General features: G+C 37.9%; 1 protein-coding gene across 1 annotated transcript in view; it reads right to left on the bottom strand.

The window, feature by feature from the left end:
* Positions 1 to 27097, bottom strand: part of NAD-ME1 (NAD-dependent malic enzyme 1) — a 185164-nt gene that overhangs the window by 105548 nt on the left and 52519 nt on the right. Inside the window, exons 6-8 of the mRNA XM_089995612.1 lie at positions 9392 to 9452; positions 727 to 830; positions 541 to 624 (exon numbers count right to left, since the gene is read on the bottom strand). Coding sequence (XP_089851738.1) covers positions 541 to 624; positions 727 to 830; positions 9392 to 9452 — 249 coding nt within the window. The remainder of the gene's footprint in view (positions 1 to 540; positions 625 to 726; positions 831 to 9391; positions 9453 to 27097) is intronic.

The raw sequence follows: 27097 nt of genomic DNA, 5'->3' as shown, positions 1-27097 counted from the left end.
AGACAAACAAGGCTCAAAGGCAAAGAAAAGAGTAAATATGAAGGTTTATCTCTAAATATAACGGGTATAGGATTCAATGAGGCCTTATAAGGATGAGAACCCAGATTATGCTCCTCAAAAAATGTGATTTATTGGATAATCAAAATGATGACTCATCTGAATGACCATTTAACTAATCTATGGCAAGAAATTATCAGAGTATTACTAGCCTCAAACAGATCAGTCTTAGCACATTTATAGTGAATACTTGCATAACAACCTCCCAAAATTTCCTGTTTATTCAAAAAGATTTCTTGCATATGAAGTAGGTAAAAATTCTCCAGTTAACATAATTATTGTCATTAAAGAATTTTTCATGTGGAAGAGAAAAGCATCTCAATTGTCTTCTAAGTCTTTCTATTGAATTGAATTTGCTCCTTTAGTGACATAGAATGGTCTTGCCCATCCTCGGCTTCAGAAAAAGAAGAAAAAACAAAGACTATGCAGTATGCACTTGTAAAATCAAAGCCAAGGCAGTAAGATGATGGTGATGGCACTCACCTGTACATCATCATTAAACATGCGATAGTTATTTCTATAACGCTGCAACAACTTAAAGGCCCACTTGCTCTGAAAATCCTCAAACTGAAAAGGTAAAATCATATTAATATTAGTCACAACCGTAGAGTAATACATTTTGATTAACTCCAATCATCAAGGTTTAGGATAAGAGGATAATGTTCCAACCTGCACAATAACATGAGGCCAGCGAGTAAAGACAGCTTCCATAAATTCATCAACAACTGAAAGATAGTCATCACCATCAAGCCGGTGCTCTTGCAATCCTAGATCTGTAAGAAACAACTACAATTTAATATTAAACTGATAAGATTCTTCTAACAAATAATGGATATCACAAGCCTTCAAAATGCATTTGATCTTCGCTACCATTATGAGCCACATAGTTACAGGCCTCATTTGGGTGGCATTTTTTCAAAAAATAATTTTTGACAAAATCTTTACTAAAAGAAACTTATTGAGAATTTTTTTGAAAAACTAAATTTTGTAATGAACGGTGTTTGGATGACAAAAATGTTTCCTGTACACGTGTTGTACCATGGAGTAGAAATCACTGTTGAAGCTGCTCCCTTCGAACATGGGGTTCCAATAGAGCTTAACATTGGAGAGATTGGAGAGCCTGCATATGAGTGATAGCATCAAGTGGAGCCTGTAACCTGTGCAAGAAGGTCTTGGACCTCAACAACATGGATATGCAAACCATCATATGTTGCTTCTCTTGCTTCTTGATCTAGCACTTTATTTGTAAAGGCTCATGCCTACCCAGAGAGAAAGGGAAAGATCCTGATAAGAAGGACAAAAAGTTGCCTAAATTATGGTGTTGGGCAGCGGTACTGAGTCCAGCAAGAAAGAAGAAGGTATCAAGCAATGCACAAGAGGTGTTGCTGGGCATCAGCGATATGCTATGGCATCAATGAGGGTATTTGGGTACGGTAGATAGTATTGCCAAACAATGGAGGTTGGCAGTGGCAAAGGGAAGGTACTAAGCCACGGGGTGATTATCATGGCTCTGAGAAGCGCATTCGGGTGTAAAAAGATGGTGGTGCCAGACAGTAGCAGTCAACAACGGAGGCAGGAGGGTGCTGGGGCAGCAAGGTTATGCCATGGGGCCAACTATGGCTAGATGGTGGTGCCATACAACAAACGTTAGTGGTGGCACCAAGAGAGTGCTGTAATGAGCAAGTGGTGGTGTGGTATGGTTCCAGAGATGTGCAGGCGAGAGGAAGACAAGAGAGGAGAGGAAGAACCTGGGGAGGTAACCCTGAAAACGAAACAAGATGGTCGAAACTGAGTTTCAAAAAAGTAGCACAGCTATTTTCTCAAAACAATTTTTTAGGGTCATAGAAAGTCATTTTGAAACCCTTTAAATGACTGTCACCCAAACACCACAAAATAGTGTTTTGGCAAAAAATTGTTTTCAAATCTTCATTTTGTGTGTCATCCAAACGGCCCCTAAATGTTGCTAAATTATATCAAATTCACTAATGAGCATCATTCTTTTCTAGAAATGGCACATAAATGAACTTGCCCCTTCTCTCAGATATAATGATAAATACATGTATTCTATTGCAAGAATTTCATCTAAGTTTGACAAATGGCATGGCATGTAATTATGCAGGATTGTGGTGCTTATTCCTTGCAGCAAAAAATCAACAGTTCTCAACCTGATCTTCGCATATTGCATTTGTCTCCTCTAACCCTAAGGACCTGTTTGTTTCATGCAACTTACATGGGAAAGTGCTGAGCTGGCAAGCTGATGTAATCCTTTCCCGCCATGAATGAAACAAACATCAAATCATCATGGTGGGAAAGTTTCATGCTGGCACAAGTAAACCCCAGTTTTTTCCCACCACCTGTCACTTTTTATGTGTAAATCTATTGATACCTCCCCCCTATGAAAGCTTTTACAAGGAAAGCTTTCACATGGGACTGAGCTGGTAAGATTTTTTAAAAATCTGTGCCCCCCCCTATGAAAGCTTTTACAAGGAAAGCTTTCACATGGGGCTGAGCTGGTAGGATTTTTTAAAAATCTGTGCCCATTCCCATGTAAAGCCTTTCCTTTACATGGGAATGAAACAAACCAGGCCTAAGTGTGAAGGTTTCTTGACGAAACTCTCTTACATTCATAAAAAGGGCAGAAAGCATCACTGATTTCAGAATTGAATTCATTATAGAAAACCAGATATTATTCATTATGCAAAACCAGATATTTCCAAAGGGTGGAACCATATTTCTCCTTGATAATCTGTTTAATATGTTTTGTCAAGTCTCTTGCAGCCTATGTCAAACAGACATTTCACTTGGCATGTGTATCTCATGTCGACACGACACGACACGACACTCAGACACGCGAGGATATTTCATAGACATAGTCAAACCAGTGTCAGACAGTTAATATTGTGTCACTTTATCTATTTCATTTTATGATCTTGATTATTTATTGATGTTCACTTGCATTCTTTTTGTTTTAAAGTTTTTCATAATTGCATCATATTTCAATTTCAAATATTGGATGTGTTTAATTATAGTGATTTAGAGTTGTTGTTTGAAAGTTTGCACTGGAGATGATGTTTATGTCACATTGCTTTAAGCTAAAGTTATATATGTGTATACCTGTGCACGTGTATGGTGTTCCTGTAAAATTGTCTATGAAAAGACAATATGCATACAAGCATAAATACTTTAGAAAAAAAGTGCACGAAAGCACTCTCACAACACTTGAATAAAATACGCAAAAAGCATAAAAATAATAAACATGCAACAATGCATGTATTTTATAAAAGGAGCAAATGCTTGAGACTCTCAAGCTTAGGAATTTACAAGGGGAAACACCCCTATTTATACAAAGTGAAAGGGGTGCAAAGGGGGGCTCCCAAAGGAGTCGTTGGGGAGCCCCCAACGGTCACATTTGTGACCGTTGGGGGGCCCCAACGACTCTATTGGGGGACCCCCAATGCACCTTTATGAAAAATATTAAAAAATAAAAAAATAAAAAATAAAGAAATGCAAAATACAAAAATAAATTACAACATATTCCAAAATGGAATATGCGCAAGATTACAAGAATACCCTTTTCGGGTAAGAAAATAAAATATGTATAAATATATATATTTATATATGTAGAGATACATATACATATAATATATTATATGTATATGTATCTCTAAGTATATAAGTATATATATTTATACTTACAACATGGTTTTGGAGATACATTTTAAACCCCCCCCCCTCAAACTTACGGCGCGATAACCGCAAGTTTGTCAAGAAGGAAATGAAATCTGGGCGAACATAGTGCTTTTGTGAAGAAGTCTGCAAGTTGATACTCAGACGTCACGTATGGTAGATCAATGACCTTCAAGTATTCTTCTCTGACATAGTGGCAGTCCATTTCTATATGCTTTGTTCTCTCGTGAAAGTTGTGATTCTTGGCAATATAAATTGCACTTTTATTGTCACAGCATAGCTTTGTTGGTTCTCTGATAAATACTCTCATATCTTCCAAAAGTCGTCGAATCCATACAATCTCCATGGTGGTAGATGTCATGGCTCTATATTCAGCTTTAGTGGATGACAGAGAAACATGTTGTTTTTTGCATCGCCATGAGATCAAAGACTCACCTAAGAAAACACAAAAACCAGTGGTGGAGTGACGGTTACTAGGGTCACCTCCCCAATCTGAGTCAGTATAAGCAAGTAATTTTAATTCAGAAGAAGATAGAAATACTCCCTTATTCATGGTTCCTTTCAAATATCTGATGATGTGAAGCACAACACTCATATGAACGGTCTTAGGAGCGTGCTGAAACTGACTGGCGATGTGTATAGAATGTGACAAATCAGGTCGAGTAATGCTAAGATACATTGAAGAACCTACCAACTGCCGGTAAGGAGTAGGATCGGTTAGAGGAACACCGTCGTCAATCTTCATTTTAGCTCCCACAACTTCAGGAGTTTCGCATACTTTGTCATCAGAAATTCCTGATCTGTCAATAATTTCACAAGCAAGTTTAGACTGAGATAGAAAATAACTACGTTACGAATAGGCAACCTCGATTCCAAGAAAATATGTCAGAAAACCCAAGTCTGACATCTCAAATTTTGAAGTCAAGACGGACTTAATACCCTTGACTCCTTGAACATCATCACCTGTAATTAGCATGTCATCAACATAGAGTAATAAAATCACAATTCCTGCATTAGATTTTCTAGTAAATAGAACAGTATCAGTATAACATGAGGAAAAACCATTTTCCATCATTACACTTGTAAACCTGTCATACCAAGCTTTGGGGGCCTGTTTTAAGCCATAGAGGGCTTTGCGAAGGCGAAGAACTTTGTCTTTAGGAATCTTCATGCCTGGTGGGGCATTCATGTATACTTCTTCGTTAAGATCACCATTTAAAAAAGCATTTTTCACATCCATTTGAAAAATATTCCAATTTTTAATAGATGCAATAGTAATAAGACATCTAACTGTAACCATTCGAGCTACAGGAGCAAAGGTTTCCTCATAATCAATTCCATATTCTTGCCCATATCCTTTTGCGACTAAGTGAGCTTTGTACATTTCCAAAGATCCGTCGCTTTTAGTCTTGACCTTAAAAACCCATCGACAACCTATAGTTTTCTTTCCTATGGGTAGAGTTTGGAAATCCCAAGTTTCAGCCTTTTTAAGAGCATTAAGTTCATTTTGCATAGCTTCTTGCCATTCTATACATTTTTTAGCTTCTTCAAAATTTCTTGGTTCAAAATAAGAATGAACGGCACTAATACAAGCCTTATATCGGGATGAAAAGGAATCAAATGAGACAAAACGAGTTGAAGGTCTCCTATTCCTCTCAGATCTTCGGTGATCGAGAGCAGGAACAAGTTCACTATATTGATCAATAGCACTTCTAAAGGTGACTTGGTTTCTACGTGAGTAGGTTATTGGATCACTTGAAATTTTGTTATCTTGTTCATTGAGTGGGTTATGTTCTTCAACATCACCATCAATTTCCTCATCATGGTTCGATGATACATCATCATCACTAGATATATCATCATTACTAGACAACAAGTCAAAAAGGAAGGAGTAATCAAAATTTTCTTGTTGAGAAACATTTTTTTCAAATCCACTTTCATTTTCCAAAAAAGTTACATTTCTAGAGACATATAACTTATCATCTCGAAGATCATAACAACGAAACCCTTTTTGAGTTTCAGAATATCCAAGAAAGGCACAGGGGATAGCTTTGGGAGAGAGTTTGTCATTTTTATCCGTAAGTATAAAACACTTACACCCGAAGACTCGTAACCTATTATAATCAAGTTCAAGCTTATATAAAATCTCAAAAGAGGATATTTTCCCTAATATCCTAGATGGTAAGCGATTTATCAGATAAACAGAAGCAAGAGTTGCTTCAGCCCAAAAATTTTTAGGAATGTTTTGGGAAATAAGAAGGGTTCTAGTGGTCTCAATGATGTGCCTATGCTTTCTTTCGGCCAACCCATTCTGTTGAGAGGTTTTAGGACAAGATCTTTGATGAATAATCCTGTGATCCTCAAGATATACTTTAAATTGGTTGGAGAGATACTCTCCTCCAGAATCACTTCTAAAAATCTTTATATTACTGTTGAATTGATTCTTGATCATTGAATGAAAGGTTTTAAAACACGAAAAAACTTCATGTTTGAACTTAAGAAAATAGATCCATGAATATCTGGAGAAATCATCCACAAAAATGACATAATAAGAAAAACCTCCTTTTGAGACAACAGGTGCAGGTCCCCAAACATTGGAATGAACAATTTCAAAGGTTTTAGATGAGAACATAGTTCTTTGCTCAAAAGGTAAACTTTGCATTTTTCCGAGAATACAATTATTACAAGAAAAAGAACTTTTACATAGGTCCTTCGCAAAATGTAAATAAGATAACTTGGTGATATTAGGATGACCAAGTCTCTTATGTCACATATTTATATCTTTGTTTCGGGCAATATTACAAAAAGATTTTGGAACTTGAAGAGATTCCATATAGTATAAGTCTCCTTTTCTAAAGCCTTCCCCAATCAATTTCCCGGACCGGCGATCCTGTATTAAACATTTATCACACAAAAATTTAATATCGCAACCATGGTTCGAGAGTTGAGAAACAGAGAGAAGGTTTAAGTTTAGTTTAGGTATGAATCTAATTTTTGGAATGAAAAAATATTGAGTTTCAAAATTACATATTCCTTTAATTTCAAGAGAAGTTCCATCCGCAGTGGAAACAAAGGATGGAGAAACATTTTTTGAGTAGTTAGAAAGGGAAAACATGTTTGGGGACATATGAAAAGATGCACCTGCGTCCAAAAGCCAAGAGACTTTACCTGGAAAGGAAGAAGTAGACACGGCGGCACCGGATGTAGCTCCCTTAAGGAGAGGTTGAAGGGCTTCCACTATTTGATTTAAAAAGAGTGACCCATTTGATGATGCCTCTTCCTTTTGTGGTACACCGGTGGTAGCCATGGCTAGAAGTTTCTTCCATTTGGGACATATGGGCTTGATATGCCCCGGTTCTTTACAAAAATGACAAATAATCTTGTTATAGTCTCTCTTTCCTCTTTGTCCACCATCACCTCCTTGATTTTGTGATTTGAAATGAGGAGGACGATAGGTCTTTACATTATTTCCGGGTCTTGATACGGCATTGACCTCATTGTTTTCTTCAAAATTAAAAGAAACCGCAAGAACATTTGATCCTTGTTTACATAAACTCATACGAGTCTCTTCACCACTTAATTTGGTGAGAACATCTTCAAGAGAAGGAGTAAATGAGGATAGAAGTGAAGACCTTATTTGCTCAAATTCCGATCTTAACCCATTCAAAAAATTGAAGAACCGATCTTCTTCAAGTTGCTTGTGGCGGAGTTCAATTGCCTCTCCACTCCATTTTGGTTCAAGCATGGAAAGCTCATCCCAAATGGAGGAGAGGTCGGCAAAATATTCCCTAATAGACATTTCACCTTGAGTAAGGGAGAGGGCCTTCTTTTGAAGGTAATACTTATGAGATAGATCTCTTGATGTATACATTTTCTCGAGATAATGTCAAGCTTCTGATGCTCTTTTGAATTTGACAATATTGGCATTAATCTTTGTTTCAACGGATGCGAAGAACCAAGAAAGAATCTTGAAGTTTTTCATTTCCCATTCGTCGTGCTTCTTGGAGTATTCTTCAAGAGCTTTAATCCTTTCTTCTCCCTCAAGAATCTTGATCTCACTTCCGTCTATTACGGTTATTTTGGGTTCCGGTTCCGGAATTGTGCCTTGCACATAACCCCATAATCTTTTACCTTTTATGTGAGCCTCTATGTTCCCGGCCCAAATATGATAGTTGGACCCATTTAACTTGAAGCCAAGAGCGAAGTGAGACTTTTTTTCACCCATTAAGGAGTAAAGAAAAGGAGAAAAGGGGCGTACCAACACAATGCTTCAACTTCTAGCTTGCACAAGATCCTTCTAAAATATTTGAGAAGCAAGATCCGCCACTTCAACTTCTAAGGATCCGAAGACACGGTTTTCAAGGCACTTGAAAAAAAGGAGAATCCCACGATCCTCAATCACCAACCGCGCTCTAATACCATGTAAAATTGTCTATGAAAAGACAATATGCATACAAGCATAAATACTTTAGAAAAGAAGTGCACGAAAGCACTCTCACAACACTTGAATAAAATACGCAAAAAGCGTAAAAATAATAAACATGCAACAATGCATGTATTTTATAAAAGGAGCAAATGCTTGAGACTCTCAAGCTTAGGAATTTACAAGGGGAAACACCCCTATTTAAATAAAAGTGAAAGGGGTGCAAAGGGGGGCTCCAAAAGGAGTCGTTGGGGGGCCCCAATGACTCTATTGGGGGACCCCCAATGCACCTTTATGAAAAATATTAAAAATAAAAAAAATAAAAAAAATAAAAAATAAAGAAATGCAAAATACAAAAATAAATTACAACATATTCCAAAATGGAATATGCACAAGATTACAAGAATACCCTTTTCGGGTAAGAAAATAAAATATGTATAAATATATATATTTATATATGTAGAGATACATATACATATAATATATTATATGTATATGTATCTCTAAGTATATAAGTATATATATTTATACTTACAACATGGTTTTGGAGATACATTTTAACAGTTCCTTTGTCCTATTTTAAAACTGCAATACTGTATCAAGCATATCTGCATAATGCCCCCTTCCCCTATCTGTATCCATCTGACATTGCTCGCAATCTGTGTTTCCATTTTTTGCATTACATTATTAAGGAATAGACAATCTTTATTAAATAAACACTTGGAATGATACAATGAAATGAGTTGGATGCTTCATTCGAGGTCTCTTGGCAGCATTGAATATGCTGCATCCATCATGGATGTTCCTTCTCATTATGTTCCTTTTTCAGTATAGATAGCTTTGTTATATTCTCTGTCCACCTTTGTTTCTAACTGGTGTATATGGAGCATATCCCAGTTTTCATAACTAATGCAGTTAAAGAACGATGCATTGTTTGTGTGAATATTAGATACACTATCTGAATGTGATAATGAAAGGCATTTGACATATGCATGTATTCAAATGTTGATCTTAAAACTAAATCTTGGTTTAAATTATAAGTTGCTCAATTTTAGCATGGAAGAGATTTTTTTTACTGGTAATACTCTCATTAACAGGTTTATAAAGTAGATGTTAACAGTTGATCAATTATGATAATATTTTGCATAGAAATGCCAATTTACTAGATATTACAGGGGCTGAAGAAATCCCTTATTACCATCACTATAAAGAAGAAATTCTTACACAGTGGATCTTGAAGAAGTTTCTCATTATTGGTTCCTACATCAATCATCACGGGAAGTACCTAGCACAAAAAGGATTTCAATGAAAATGTGGTTCTGCTTATCATCACATTTTTAGCAGATACAGTCAACTGTTGTCATCAAAAATATGAAAAACAAGCAGTCATGGAACTAAAAATGACAAAACAATAAAGAAAAAAATATATAAGCTAAGAGAGCATTATGACACATGATAAGAAATGTGTATTGGAGACAATAAGAGTTAAAGCACTGAAGCAAGAAGGATACAGAAAACGATAACATTATACTTGATAATATCTATTATACATATTGATATAATGGTTCATCTTGTATACTCATTGTAATATTGTGTGTTTTTCAATAGTTTTAAATTCTGAATTTCTAAAATTTTGGCTAAGTGTTTTATAAAGTTGATAAAAATCATAGAAAATATCCTCAATTATAGGTGACGTCAGCTGGGACTGGACGTAGACCAGGGCCCACTGACAAGACCAAAACAAGGTGAATAATACTTGAGAAACCTTTTGTTTTTAACCTTTAAAATCAAGTGAAAATCAAGCAAAATTCAAGGGAAATTCGGAAGCAAAAATTAGGTAAGTACACCGTTAGATACATCTCGTAATTCTGAGAACAATGATATTTCGTTTTTCTGAAATCGGGTCATGGTTGACCCGAAAATCGCATTTTTCAAAAAATGACCCGCCTCTATTTTTATATTTTTTTGGATTGGATCGGATTAGTTTAATCCGAGTTGATATGGATTTGGACCCAGTCCAAGACTCACGTTAACTAGGATCTGGTCTAGGTTGGGATCCATATGGATTGTGGATATGAATTTGGATTTTGGATCCGAATCTAGATCCAAAATCTAAGTTCAACCAGTTTAAAACTTTAAATTCAATCTAAAGGTTAAATTGAGTAAGAATTCCACATTGAGAGGACTTTCAGAGGGAGGAGACACCCTCTGGAATATTCTAAAAATTAATAATTTAATATTAAATAATTAATAAAAATATTAATTAATTAAATTTCAAAATTTTATTTATTGGATAAGGTAGAGTTCTACGTGGAGTAGAACTCTACCTAGATAGGTGTTCTAGATAGATCCCAAACTAGTTAATAATATATATATATAAAAGATAATAAGAAGATAAGTAGTAGTTAGAGAGAGATAGAGTTCTACATTTTATAGAACTTTATCTTCTATAGATAGGACTCTATAGGGGACGTCACTCTCTCTCTAGAAGACGGAAAAAAATTTATAAGAGGGTCTAACTCGTCTGTAATAACCTCTATTTTTTACATTAATTGTTTAAATTTATCTAAAAAAATAGGTATTTTTCTAAAGTTGGGCATGGGATCCGCATTTCGGATCCAGGATCCATATATATTCATATAATAACTTATATATATATATATGAAAGAAAAATAACTAAGGATAATACAAATAATAGTAAGCATAATATATACATATATATAACCTATTAGTACGCAGACCCGCAGGTGGATCTATTTGGATCCAACCTGCGGATCCACACCGCGAGACCTACGGATCCAAACCGCGGGCAAATTGCGGACCCACGCTACAGTTGGGACCTGGACCCGGACCCAAGCCGCGCCCCGTGTAATGAGGTGAGTTACAAAAAAAAAAGTATAAAATTATCGAACTCAGGTCGGGTCTGAACCCGACCCGTACCCGAAACCCATTAGGGTTATGAAATGCGAATGCGACGTTTCAAACCCCCATCGCCTCCCCTTACGCTGAGAAAGGAAACCCCTTCGGGGTTTCCTGAATCGGGCTCCCCCGAGCATTCAAGTAGTCGCAAGAGGGGAGGAGGGGACCCTCACGCCTGCGACTCCCTCCTTCTCACTAATCTCCCTCTTGATCTCTCTCTCTCTCTCTCTCCTCCTCCTTCCCTGCGTGCGATATGTCCTCAACACCGGCTCTCTCTGGTACACCCTCTGTCTCCTCTTTGACCTCTCCTCTGGGTGTGGCAGCGCTAACGACGTCGGCCTCCTCTCGCAGTGATGAAGGGAGCGCGACAGCATCCAAATCGCGACAGCCACCTTCAGAACACCGGACTAGGTAGGTGATACTGTCTTTTTCGTTAGGGTGTAGCGTGAGTCGAGTGTGCAATGTGCATTCACAAAAAAAAAAGGGAAAAAAAGGTTTCTGTTAACCCTAAACCGAAAACCCCAAATCTACGATTAGGGGGTTTCATATTTTTTTTATGAAGGGGGTTTGCATATGGATACAAAGGGGGTATTTTTATCGGGTGAAGCTAGTTGGTAATATTTTTTGATAAACTTAATGGAATGTGATTTCCCTGCTACTGTTTAGTCTCTGTTAAGAAGCATGATCTGTAGGTTCATACAGTGGTTCTATGATGTATCTCGTTTCGAGTACGCTAGTCAGGACTGCTCAACCCAATTACATAGGTTTAATCAGTGTAAAGGTGGTTTGCACGCATGTACAGATTTCTGGTTCAGCCAGTATTTGAAATTTGAAACCTCTGAGGTGTTAATTTGTTAGTTGTATGATCGCAAGTTAGTATTGGAAAGATATGGAGTTGTGTTGTTGCATGAATCGTTATCATCAGAACCTACATAATGCATTTAAGCTAGAGTTTCTTACTCGTACATTACTATCATTCTTCTGTTAAACTATATTTCAGTTTAAACAGGTGAATCTTGTGATTCTTAAATATAGCTCAACAAGTTAAGAATTTGTATCTAAGTGTGGTAACAGACGGGAGACTAGTTGGAGACATAACTAATCCCTTGTGCTAGATATAACTTTCATTACGAATGTTGCTCATATGAATCATTGTTGCTGTTTTTTTTTATCTCTGAAAATTTCATAATTGGGGTTATACACTGTACGAGTTTGGAACCCAGTAATAAAATACAACTTGTGTGTTAAGCTACCCTGGGAACCTAACTTGACTTTGGAGCTTGTACTCGTTTGGTGTATCCGCGGGCAACGGTAATTAATTAAAAAGAGGAACTTAAATTATATGCATTTAATAGGACATGCATATGAAAAGGTAAAACCTTAATGAAAGATAATAAAGTATTCATGCATTGCACATAAATCATCCATAATCCTGCTATGCATTAGAACATACATATTTTACCTGTTTTTTTAATCGTTACATGATGGTGAATGCATGACGTTTAATTTTTAATGCACGCTAAATGTCATGCTTACTTAAATTGTGATCCATGCTATTACTTGATAATTCTTCATGCTTAGAAACTATTCCATGTTGCATGAATGCTTAATTGAAATTATGAAGTTGTCATAATTGCTTTCCTCTAAATGATTGCATGAAACCTTAATTGTATTCGTTATGCTCACTTGTTTCATTATAAGTACCTGTGCTCAGGATTTCGATTCTGACACCCTACTTCTATGGTTTTTCGCAACCGCAGGTGATCAGTGAAGCGACTGGCTTTTGAGAGAGTTACGAGTGTCACCTTCTTGTTGGACGGTTCACAGAGAGACGACGTGGCTCAGTTTTACGTTATTTACTTTTATGTCATTTAAATAACTCGGATGTCTCCTACAATCATTGCTTAAACATTCTTTCTTTCAAATAAATAAATAATGGTATGGTTTGGTTTGGTACAGATGATAAGTGTAAGCTCTATTGTGGTGTGTTTGGTTATCTAATTAGGAGTGGAACTGTAAAGGCCCCGGATCTCTGGGAAGATTTCTGCAATGGTTTTCAAAAAAAAAATCTGCATTTTCAAGGGGTATGACTTAGGGTCGTTACACGAAAAAACTTCATTCTTATGCTTGAGAAAATATATTCAGCAATATCTAGTAAAATCTATAAGATTTTGTGTGGGGTTCAGCCTTCACAGGAAATAAAGAAAAAGGGAGAGGGAGATACACAATGGTCGGGGCGGAGCATACTCGCATGACCTCCAAGCCCTAAGCCTTATAAATATAAGCAAATATACAATAGGACGATGTTACAGAAATATTACAAGAATGCAATTAATGAAACAACATTGTGCATGTGTTTTATTTAACGTGCGTATGGATCTGGATCCAGATCCATACGCATAGGATTACATGCAATGTTTATTGCGCTTTGATTGTCACATAGAAGAAATGATCGAATAATTGTCTCCCCAAGATCACTCAATAAGTGTCTAATCCATGTAGCTTCTGTCGTGCCTGCAGCCATCGACCTGTATTCAGCCTCTGTACTCGATCGTGCCATTGCCTTTTGTTTTCTGTTGCTCCAGGACACTAAAATGTATCCAATATATACACAATATCCAGAGACAGATCGTCTCTCATCTGGATCCCTTGCCCAATCTGCGTCAGTATAAGTGATGAGTTCATGCCCTCTATGGAGGTTATTGTTCTTGCGATAAACAAGTTTGTCTCCTATAGTTCCTTTTAAATAGCGTAGAATACGCTTCACAGCTTCCATATGACCTTTCGTTGGAGCATGCATAAACTGGGATACCTGATTGACAGCATAACTATATCAGGTCTGGTAAAGGTCAAGTACTGCAGCATCCCCACGAGGCTTCTATACGTTGTTGGGTTGACACAAAGATGGCCATCTTCAGAGCTCAGCCTTTGATGTAATACACTCGGAGAGCTGACTGGTTTGCAATTCGTCATCCCGACTCTTTCCAGAAGATCAAGAGTGTATTTTTGTTGCATGAGTGTCAATGTGTCTTGTTGTGTGTCAACTTCCACACCAAGGAAGTACCTCAACTCCCCTAAATCTTTCATCTTGAAAGTTTTCATTAAAAACTACTTCACGTCTTGCACATGATTATCTGAACTCCCAGTGATCACAATGTCATCAACATATATAAGAAGTATAACGATGTCTGTCTTTTGGTAAATAAAGAGCGAGTGATCCAGAGAGCATCTTCTAAAACCATAACTTTGAATTTGCATAGAGAAACTTTCAAACCAGGAACGAGACGCCTGTTTCAACCCATACAGAGATTTCCTTAGTTTGCACACCGAGGCAGTAGGATCCTTCTCGGCATAACCAGGAGGTTGCTCCATATACACTTCTTCCTTTAAAGTTCCATGCGAAAATGCATTTTTAACATCCATCTGGCTAAGGCTCCATCCTCGGTCGACTGCTAGAGATATGATGACACGAATTGTACTCATTTTGACTACCGAACTAAAGGTTTCATCGTAATCTTCACCATATTGTTGTGTGAATCCCCGAGCAACAAGTCGCGCTTTATATCTGTCAATACTTCCTTCAAGCTTATACTTTGTTTTATAAACCCATTTTGAGCCAACTACATTCTTTCCTTCTGGCCGAGGTACTATTTCCCAAGTCTGGCACTCATGAAATGCTTTCATTTCTTCATTCATAGCTTCAGTCCAATGACGGGATTGAAGAGCTTGATTAAAACAAGTGGGTTCATCCTGTTTTGTGAGCTGAGACATAAACAACTGGAAATCAAGAGAAAAGGTCTCATAACTCACCCATCATTGAATAGGATGCCTAATGCGTGATGGCCTTTGAGCCGGATCATTAGCGATGCTTTCCACATTCCTCGGCTCTGTATTTTTGTCATGTCTAGTGTATATCTGTCCAGAGAAGCGTTCTACTGGGGGTGGCTTAATTGGAGATGGTTCAACATGCATCTGTGAGTCATCCAACTCCCTACTCAAGCCGAATGAAGACAATTCGCCTGACATGTTTCTCCTGTATTAGCAAAAAGATTTGCGCTCATCCATGGATCATATACCTCTACTTCTCGAAATGGCAACTCTTTAGAGTCATTGACCTGAAAATTTTGTTCATCAAAAACAACATTCCTGGAGGTCCTAATACGTTTTGTAGTAGGGTCATAGCATTGATAGCCTTTGTATTCATCTGCATACCCAACAAATATGCACTTAACGGCCTTGTCCTGAAACTTATTTCGCATAGAAGAATCAATATGTACATAATATACACAATAAAAAACACGCAGCTCATCATAAGAGGGATGTTGCCCAAATAAAATATAATAGGGAGATTTCTGATCCAGAAGTGCCATAGAAAGGCGATTTATGACATGAACAGATGTGTGAAAAACTTCTGTGCAGAGACTAACGGGCATATTGCTATCATGTAAGATGCTCATCGCACTCTCGACAATATGCTTATGTTTCCTCTCCGCAACCCCATTTTGTTGAGGGGTACGAGGGCAAGAAACCTGTCAACTTATTCCTTTATCCCGAAGAAAGGCAATAAACTCGTTCGATAAATACTCTCTCCCACCATCACATTGTAAATGCACAATATCACAGGAAAACTTTGTTTTGAACATCGAAAGGAATTCCCGAAATATTTGGAAAACTTCGTGCTTATGTTTCAAGAAATATATCCAAGTATAACGGGAATAAGAATCAATAAAGATAACATAGTAACGGCTGCCAGAAAGAGAAGGAATAGGTGCGGGTCCCCAAACATTGGAACAAATAATCTCAAATGGCTTTGAAGCCCTTTTATTAATAATATGAAACGGAAGAACATGGCTTTTGCAGAGTTCGCATGAGGATCATTTATTATTATCTAGAAAGGAACATAAATTAGACTCTGGAAGAAGACCATCAGATACAAGACTTTCAATGAAGCCCCGACTACAATGTCCCAAACGACTGCACCAAATATCTGGCTTATTACAACGAGATGAATTAAAAACTTCCAATGAAGGAAAAAACAAAGACTCTGAAGGCGAAAACACTGAAGAATGCTTGGACGACTTCAACTGGAGGACTGGGACTGAAGGCGAAGACACTGAGGGAATTTCCTTGAAGACGTACATGTTTCCTTGTCGCTCCCCCTTAGCGAACGTCTCCTTCATTCGTAGATCCTTAGCATAAACAGAAGAGGGAGTAAATTTGACGGAAAAATTCATATCGTCAATAAGTTTAGCTACAGAAATAATGTTCTTTTTAATATTAGGAGCAAGGAGGACATTGGACAAGTGAGGACTTTGACATAAGGATATGTGTACTGCCAGTATGACTAATGGAGTGATAAGTTCCATCTCCCGTAACTATACTATCATTTTCAAAATAAGGCAATAAGTGAGATAACTTACCCGCATTACCCGTAACATGGGTAGCAGCACCGGAATCAACATACAACTCGCCTTGTTTATTTTGCTTGATTGTCATCTGTGACAATGTTGATAACAAAAGTTGTTGCACATCTGTAGATGGTGCTTTTGTGTCCACAGGAGTAACTGACTTATTTTTAATTTTGTTTATTTTTCCTCTATTCTGTAGATTAAAAACATCTGAAATATTAGGTGTAGGAAAGATACCACGTCCTCCCTGCCCAAAACGTCTGCGGCCTCTGCCTCCTTGATGTCCTCCATTCCCTCGTCCAAAACCTACAGAAGTGTCCATGGCCAAAACTGAATGAAAACGAGCTTCATTTCCTTCTGCCCTTTGTTTCATAATCATCTCATGCCGGAGAAGTTTCGCTTGAAGGTCGTCAAAGGTGCGCAAGTGAGGAAGGCATGACAAAGTTGTGGTAAATGTCAAAATCAGGGCCCAATCCATTGAGGAGTTGTTGAACTTTATCTTTATCTGAAATAGCACTTCCAATAATTGCCAATTGGTCAGTAATACTCTTCAAGTAGTCTATGTATTCCATGATTGCCATGGAGCCTTTCTTCAAAGTTTGAAACTCATTTTTTAAGTACATAACTCGGGCTTCTGATATATGAGAGTATGTCTGAGACAACTTACTCTACAGATCCGCCGCAGTGCAATCATCTGAAAAAGTAACCAACACTTCTTGAGAGAGTGTTGACGTAATATAAGCAATCAAAGACTGATCCCGCTTCCTCCAAACTGTATACTCTGGATTCTTAATAGAAATAGTAATTGTGTCACCCTTCTCATCCTTGGTTTCTTGCAAAATAAGGCATGGTTGTAAAACCCGAGATTTTTATTAGAAAATATTTCAAATTAATTCAAATTGGGCCTAAATCCATATTTCGGATCTAGGACCCATAAAGGGGTATTTACGCTTAAATGTTTGCGTTATACTAAAATAATTAGTAATAAATTAGAAATATACCTATATATATGTATATATATTAAGCAAATTCGAGGATCCACAGTTGGATCCACTTGGATCCAACTTGCGGATCCATATTTTGGGGGTTAAAATTTTTATGTTTAAAGTGAGATTTAAAATAAATAAAAATTTTAAGTTTTTAAAAGTTTATCCGAGGATCCACAGTGGATCCATTGGGATCCACTTGTGGATCCATATTTTTTTGGGGCCGGGTTGCGGGTCCCGGGTTCGGACCCGAGCCCCACTCTATGATAGCCCTTTTAAGAGAAAAGGGCAACCCGATAAGGGTTGCCCGATACGTTGTAACAGAAAAGGAAGGGGGGGGGAGGGGGGTTACGCAGGGCGTAACCGACCTCCCCCCCCCCCCATCACGGCATGAGGGGGGCTAATAAAAGGGAGGATGGGGAGTTAGGGTTTCCCATCCCTCAGTCCCCCATCTCTCCCCGTCTCTCTCACTTGCTCGGTGCGCACACGCCGGAAGAAAGAAGGTCGCCGACGAGCAACCAGCAGCCATCAGCCCTCCTCGAGCATCCCTATCACGACAACAGTGGGGGCGACTCCAGCCAGCCCGGTGCTCCCGCCACGACTGTCTCTGATCGCCGGAAAAGTCATCGGAGAAATGTACGGTACTTCTTGGACTCGGGGTGAGGAATCGAACGTGGGTTCGATTCCATGGGTGGATTGAGGGGAGGATTCGGGGATTAGGTTGTTTCCCCATTTCGAAAACCCAAACGATTTGGGGATTCACTGTACCTAACCCTAAACTGTAGCAAAGTTCATCCCAAATCGATTTGGGGATTTTTCTTACCTAACCCTACGTTGCAAAAATTCCTAGCCCAAACGATTTGGGGTTTGGCTGTGGTATCGGACTAGCCCCATTCGTGGGGTTTCCGATTCTTTGGAATGGATAACCCCAATTTTTGGGTGATTTCTGTTTTGGGACCCAATAACCTAAATACTAAAGGGAAAGAGGAAACCGAAGTCTGTTTATTTTGGGTGCTATGCACTTTTTGAACCGGGCCATAGCAGGCCCAGCTGACCCAGTTAGCTGGGAGCTGGCCTGTACCTCGGCTTGTGTAGATCTTTTCCTAGCTGTGTTATAAATTCTTGTAATGACATACTGTCAGATTCGTTGGTGGTTTGGTTTTGTTACATTTGTATGCTAACATAATCTTTCTCGAGGATATCCTTGTAATCTTTGTATGCCGTTATAGTAGTAACTTTCATTACGGTTGTTTCTTTTCCACTAAGTATTCAAAACTCTGTTTTCTGGAGGTGTATTTGGATTTTTCTCTCAATGATCTAGACTGTTGGCATATGGCTTGAAATAGCATACCGACTTCTGTATTTCATTTAGAGCAGTCCCTTCTTCTTTTTCTCCATCATATCCCTTGAGACCTTGTGGTAAGTGATTTCGGGTTTTATGTGGTAAACTGTGTAAATATGTCTAGATTTAAGGCAGATTGTATTTGCAGATGCTGGTCAAATATTTATCATAATCTTTTGATTCATTAATTTAGTTATGAGGATTAACTTGTGTAGAAAGTGATCAGTTTTCTTATTACCAGGATTGCTTGGTTTGGATTTAGCCGCAAGATAGCATCCTATTATTGAATAGTCTGAGAACTAGGGTCATCCTTGTTCATACAGTAGGATAGGTGTATAAAATTAGCATGTAGTATTAGAAAGAATTGAATATGCTGGCTGAATGAATAATTGTCATCTGTATCTATCTAATGTAATTAAGTCAGAACTCTTTACCTTTACACTACTATAATGCTTCGGGCGTATTGAGATTTTGTTGAGCAAATGAAACCTTAATGGTCACAGATCTATATAAAAATGTATTCATTTAGGTCAGGGATTTATTAAGACTGTAAGAGGCAAAGACTCTGAAATTAACTACACATGGTATTGGGTAATCAGATGCATATTGTACTACTTTTCCCTTGTATTCAAAACCCTGCTATGATGCATGTCTACTATTTCAAATGTATGAATGAGTCGTACGCTTGAAAGGTTAGTTGCCTAGTAAAATACTTGTATTCTGAAATAGTTTGTGACTGCATAAATGTGTAAATTCTGGAATATGTGTGGGTATTGAGGAAGGGGTATATAACCATGCTCTTAAAAACTTTTGTAATCGGGATGGCATACTCTCTAAGGAATCAATGGGCTGTAATTCTCTAATTGCTTATGAGAAATTTAGACACATGCCTTGCCGAATGGACAAGATGGATTAGATACCCGAGGCGGGTATTTGGAGCTGATAATTTATGCATATTGAAAGATAAATCTAAAGATAACTTTAAACTTAATGGTTGTGTGCTTACGGGTTTAAAGGTACCGGGGCATCGGTGCTTGTGCTGTAGAATTTGTAACATGGGAAATAGTTGATTTTTGTTAAAATGTATTGCTTTGGTACAAGTGTATACATGATAAGAATGTGAGCATGATCCAATTATTGATAATTCTTCTTGAAATGGTACATGTACACTCACACGCTTAAAGAAACCATAGATTAGTTAAGACCCATATGTGATGTAGGTAACACACACATGTTGAAAATGCATATGAATGAATTATGACATGCATATGTTTGGGTTTATATTTGCATGAAGATGTATGTTGTTTGGCATTTTGGCTTAGTGTTATAAAGGAAATACTGTTATGGTTTTATTATGTGATGCACCGATGGCCAAATTTGACCATCATCGGCCTGGAGCGTCGTGGGTTGGTTTTCTTTTATTTATGTTTTTAACAGCATCACTTAAACCACATAAGATGGTTTGACACTTTACTACACTGTTCTATGTGTTTACACGGGCTGGAGTCCCGAATGGGTCCCTGCAAGGGAGGATGCAGGGTTTTCACTTTACTTTTGCATATAGTGCTGCAAACTTAAAAAATGAACTTTAAATATAAATAAAGAATAAGAACAGTGTAATATACATTCTGGGATATCTCATCTGGACTATGAGAATCTTGGATATCCGGTCTTGGGGAGACTGTGAGGATACAAAAACTCCGTGAGCGTTGTTGCCCCTGAACCCGATATTAAGGTTCTTCTCCTGGCCACGGTTTTAGGGAGAATCCGTCACTTTACCCGGGAGTGGTGTGTTAGTCACAGCTGTGAGTTTATGGTACCAAGGAAGTGGCACTTGTGAGCGTGGGGTGTCCCTTGTATCCCCGACATTAGATGTGGAGGTCTAATGTTCCGATGGATGGTGCTGTTTCCTGATATCGGTCGAGGGCTAAGTTGGAACCCAGTAATAAAATACAAATTGTGTGTTAAGCTACCCTGTGAACCTACTTGACCTCGGGGTTTGTACCCGTTTGGTGTATCCGCGGGCCACAGTAATTAAAAAGAGGAACTTAAAGATGTGTGCATCTAATAGGGCATGCATATGGAAAGATGAAACTTAAATAAAAGATAACAGAAGAAATCATGCATTGCACATAATCATGCATTTTTTTGTTATGCATTAGATCATGCATGTTTGACTCGTTCTTGATATCATGACATCATTTGTTGGTAGCATAAGACTTACTTTGTGAAATCATGCTGAAAGGTTTGATCATTTAGTTATTGATATATAACACTGTTTACTGTTCTTGACTGGTGAGTAAATGCAATTATTGGTAGTCATGGATATTTAAATGTTGCAAATTTTATATCTGCATTCACTCAAATCACTGCATGAAATCTTATCCATGTTCTTTCTCTCACCTGGTTTCTTTAGAAGTAGCTGTGCTCAGAATTTCGGTTCTGACACCCTACTTTATTGGTTTTTCACAGGATATGGTGAACAGTGAAGTTGGACATGCATCTGGGGATGGATGAGTTATACTTGGGCTTGTCAGCTTCAGTAGAGGACATAATGGCTTTTTCTTTTGTATTCCAGATCTTTTAATTTCTGCAAGTGTTACTTTACTTTCAGTTGAATAAAACCTTGTCTTTGAAATTTTCTTACTCATTAATAAAAGAGTTTTAGTTGGTTGATATGGATGATAATTGCAACTTCGTTTGTGGTGGATGGGTTATCCAATGGAAAGTGGAACTGTGAGGACCCCAGATCTCTGGGAAGGTTTCCGCAACCAATACCTTGAAAGGAAATTCCTTTTTTTTTTGCAGATTCAGAATCGAGATTGTAAACTGTTATAATCTGCCTATAGACGTTACACAGAGAACACTAAAACAGCAATAAAAAGAAAGCTTCTGTAATGTGGAAAACAATCAAAGAGGAGGAAAAAAATTGCATTCAATTTGTTTGCAATCAAAGAGGAATCAAAGAGATTGCAATCAAAGAGGGAAAACACGAATCAAAGATATTGCAATCAAAGAGGGATCAAAGAGACTGCAATCAAAGAGGAGAACACTTAGATCGAGATTGAGAACACTTCAATTTGTTTGCAATCGTTGATGTCGAAGAAGGACGTTAATGGTGAAATGGCTGATGCAGTCGTTAATGATGAAGAAGAGAGATAGATGATGATGATAATGAGTACTATGAAGAAGAAGAATGAACGAGAATCAGAAAAATGAACGAGTAGCAGAAGTTAAAGGGAAAGAGAAAGAATAAACAAAGAGATGTATCAAAACTTGTTTCTTCAGATCTCGTTGAACACGCTTCTGATAGGGTTCTGCAACCTCAGCTCTGATACCATATAAGATTTTATGTGGGGTTCAGCCTTCACAGGAAATAAAGAAAAAGGGAGAGAGGGAGATGCACAATGGCTGGGGTGGCGCACACTCGCACGACCTCCAAGCCCTAAGCCTTATAAATATAAGCAAATATACAATGGGACGATGTTACAGAAATATTACAGGAATGCCATTAATGAAACAGCATTGTGCATGTGCTTTATTTAACGTGTGTATGGATCTGGATCCAGATCCATACGCATACTATATTTTAACAAAATCGTCAACAAAAATCATATAATATAAGAATCCTCCTTTTGATATCACAGGAGCGGGACCCCATACATCGCAATGAATAATTTCAAAAGGTTTTGTTGTAAACATGGATCTTTGACAAAAGGGTAAACTTTTCATTTTCCCAAGAATACATTCATTACATATAAAATCTCCTTTACAAAGATGTTTTACAAAAGGTAAATATGAGATTTTAACAATATTCGGATGTCCAAGTCTCTTATGTCATACATGAATATCCTTATTTTGGACAAAATTACAAAATTGATTCTTGGAAACTTGGAGAGAGTCGATATAGTAGAGATCTCCTCTCCTAGAGCCTTCCCCAATCAATCTCCCGGACCGGTGATCCTGTATCCAACATTTATTAGAAGAGAATTTTATATCGCAACCATGGTCCGAGAGTTAAGAAACCGAAAGTAAATTCAAGTTTAGTTTTGGTATGAATCTAATTTTTGGAATAAAAAAAACTTGTTTTTCGAAATTGCCTATTCCTTTAATTTCAAGAGATGTTTCATCCGCCGTAGAGACAAAAGATGGAAAAGAATTTTTAGAATATTTGGAGAGAGAACAATCACTTGGAGTCATATAAAATGATGCACCGGAATCTAAAAGCCAAGATATATTACCGGAGGGTGAAGGGTTGTCATAGCGGCTCCGAAAATTTCTCCCTTGAGAAGAGGTTGAAGAGCTTATATAATTTGTTGTAGAGAAAGACTCATTGGAAGAGGATGGTCGTTCTTCCGGTTGAGTTGTGGTGGCCATTGCAAGCAATTTCTTTCATTTTGGGCAAATAGGCTTGATATGCCCCGGTTCTTTACAAAAATGACAAGTTAGTTTGCTATAGTCTCTTTTTCCACTTTGCCCACTTCCTCCTTGATTTTGATTCTTGAAGTGAAGAGGTTTGTAAGTCCTCACATTGTTACCCGATCTTGAAACGACATTCACCCCTTCACTTTCTTCTTGAATAGAAGAGGTAGCAAGGGTGCTAGTATTGCTTTTACCAATACCCATACGGGCTTCTTCCCCACTCAAATTAGTAATTACATCTTCAATGGAGAGAGATGTGAAAGAAGAAAGAAGAGAGGACTGAATTTGTTCAAATCCGGGTCTAAGGCCATTTAGGAAGTTAAAAAAGCGATCTTCCTCTAGTTGTTTGTGTCTAATCTCTATAGCTTCACCACTCCATTTGGGTTCAAGCATAGCAAGCTCGTCCCAAATGGAAGATAATTCGGCAAAGTATTTTCGAATAGTCATCTCATTTTGTTGTAGGGTCAAAGCCCTCTTTTGAAGGTAGTACTTGTGTGATAAATCTCTTGATGTATACATTTTTTTAAGATATAGCCAAGCAACCAACATACCAGCCTTTTAATCACTCATAGAATTCTGAACACGAATAAAATGTTCAGCTAAAGATAACAAAGCAAGACACATTACATATAAAATTTCAGTTTTACGTGTCCATCCTCCATAAACATAGTAAAATGAACACTATTATACACAGTTGAAAATTTCAGGTTATGTTTCAATGATCCCATGCTGCATCTTACAAATATGTGCTTAAGCCACACTCAAGAACTAGCTTGATATACTTTAAAGCAACTTGTGATTCAAATGATAATTTGTTTAACCAAACCAGTTGTAACCATATACTCCACTGCACATATGTGGCCAAAAGTATGGGTCTGAATAACCGTTCGCATGAGTGGACCAGAAACAGGATTTCTTTTTATACTCAGCGTACGATATACTTTCAGTTTTAGATTCTCATTCTAATACCCAAATTCAGTTATATCATGCAGCCTTTCATAAGTCTGGGTGTTATGATTTCAAATTTGAGTATTCAGCAGCAAGTATAGCAGTACATTATCATACTTATCAAAACATGAAGGAATGATATTCAGCAACCTAACACATCAATGTACAGGGCTAGTATGAACATTTCCATAAAACCAACAATTCATTAATCACCCTTATTATAACAGAACCCAATTACGCAGGCTGTTCTACCTCCTAAAGACATATGAAATTTTTAATCCTGTAGCATAAAAAGATCTGTCTAAAAGAAACTTCATAACGATTTATATGATGCACATAATGCACATCGTGTAACCTGCCCAAGTCAGGTTATACATGACTCTCCCTATGCACATTCAATGATAAAGAAACCCCATGCCCTAAGTTGTATACCTAAACAGAATTTAAAACAACCTAGATTCGGGTTATCGGTTCCAAGATCGAAAACCCCCAAATCAAATTTTATTTTATTTTGATCATGGCAGTTGAATCCCCCAAATTCGATTGATTAGGGTTTCCGTCAACCCTCATAACCTTCTTATCAGTTTTTATTTCTGATACAGCGTCTACAGGTAACAGGGCGAGAGAGAGGGAGAGAGAGAGAGAGAGAGAGAGAGAGAAAGAAAGAGAAACCAATGGCTGGGGCGGCTCACACAGCTCGACCTCCAAGCCCTAACCATTTAATATATACAGCAAATGTACAACTATCCTTGTAATATCAGAGATATTACAAGGATGCCATTAATGATAGTAAAGCAGCATGTGCTTCATTAACATACCATGCGTATGGATCTGGATCCAGATCCATACGCAAGCTATATTTTAACACCCTCCCTCAAGTTGTACGTGATTTTGAATCATGTACAACTTGCTCTTCAATAGCCAAAATTGACGTCCTGTTAACCCCTTGGTAAATAAGTCTGCCACTTGATCTTCTGTTCGAACATGACGTAGTTCTATCTCCTTCATCTCGACTTTCTGCCGTATGAAATGTTGGTCAATCTCAATGTGCTTCGTTCTGCTATGTTGGATAGGATTACATGCAATGTTTATTGCGCTTTGATTATCACATAGAAGAAAAGATCGAATAATTGTCTCCCCAAGATCACTCAATAAGTGTCTAATCCATGTGGCTTCTGCCGTGCCTGCAGCCATCGATCTGTATTCAGCCTCTGTACTCGATCGTGCCACTGCCTTTTGTTTTCTGCTGCTCCAGGACACTAAATTGTGTCCAATATATACACAATATCCAGAGACAGATCGTCTCTCATCTGGATCCCCTGCCCAATCTGCGTCTGTATAAGTGATGAGTTCATGTCCTCTATGCAAATTATCGTTCTTGAGATAAACAAGTCTGACTCCTATAGTTCCTTTTAAATAACGTAGAATGCGCTTCACAGCTTCCATATGACCCTCCGTTGGAGCATGCATAAACTGGGATACCTGATTGACAGCATAACTATATCAGGTCTGGTAAAGGTCAAGTACTGCAGCATCCCCACGAGGCTTCTATACGTTGTTGGGTTGACACAAAGATGGCCATCTTCAGAGCTCAGCCTTTGATGTAATACACTCGGAGAGCTGACTGGTTTGCAATTCGTCATCCCGACTCTTTCCAGAAGATCAAGAGTGTATTTTTGTTGCATGAGTGTCAATGTGTCTTGTTGTGTGTCAACTTCCACACCAAGGAAGTACCTCAACTCCCCTAAATCTTTCATCTTGAAAGTTTTCATTAAAAACTACTTCACGTCTTGCACATGATTATCTGAACTCCCAGTGATCACAATGTGATCAACATATATAAGAATAAATATACCAATGTCTGCCTTTTGGCAAATAAAGAGTGAGTTATCCAGAGAGCATCTTCTAAAACCATAACTTTGAATTTGCATAGAGAAACTTTCAAACCAGGAACGAGACGCCTGTTTCAACCCATACAGAGATTTCCTTAGTTTGCACACCGAGGCAGTAGGATCCTTCTCGGCATAACCAGGAGGTTGCTCCATATACACTTCTTCCTTTAAAGTTCCATGCGAAAATGCATTTTTAACATCCATCTGGCTAAGGCTCCAACCTCGATCGACTGCTAGGGATATAATGACACGAATAGTACCCATTTTGACTACCGGACTAAAAGTTTCATCGTAGTCTTCACCATATTGTTGTGTGAATCCTCGAGCAACAAGTCGTGCCTTATATTTGTCAATGCTTCCTTCAGGCTTATACTTTGTTTTATAAACCCATTTTGAGCCAACTACATTCTTTCTTTCTAACCGAGGGACTATTTCCCAAGTCTGGCATTCATGAAGGGCTTCCATTTCTTCATTCATAGCTTCAGTCCAATGACGGGATTGAAGAGCTTGATTAAAACAAGTGGGTTCAGCCTGTTTTGTGAGTTGAGACATAAACAACTGGAAATCAAGGGAGAAGGTCTCATAAGTCACCCATCGTTGAATAGGATGCTTAATGCGTGATGGCCTTTGAGCCGGATCATTGGCGACGCTTTCCACATTCCTCGTCTCTGTATTTTTGTCCTGTCTAGTGTATATCTGCCCAGAGAAGCGTTCTACTGGGGGTGGCTCAACTGGAGATGATTCAACATGTATTTGTGAGTCATTCAACTCCCTACTCAAGCCGAAGGAAGGACAAGTAGTCTGACATGTTTCTCCTGTATTAGCAAAAAGATTTGCGCTCATCCATGGATCATATACTTCTAATTCTCGAGATGGCAACGCTACAGAGTCATTGACCTGAAAATTTCGTTCGTCAAAAACAACATTTCTGGAGGTCCTAATACGTTTTGTAGTAGGATCATAGCATCGATAACCTTTGTATTCATCTGCATACCCAACAAATCTGCACTTGA

Source organism: Nuphar pumila, chromosome 2 (assembly GCF_984573655.1).
Source record: "Nuphar pumila chromosome 2, dmNupPumi1.hap1.1, whole genome shotgun sequence".
NCBI classification, from domain to species: domain Eukaryota; kingdom Viridiplantae; phylum Streptophyta; class Magnoliopsida; order Nymphaeales; family Nymphaeaceae; genus Nuphar; species Nuphar pumila.
The sequence above is the reverse complement of the archived record's forward strand: the minus strand, read 5'-3'. Positions and strand labels throughout refer to the sequence as shown.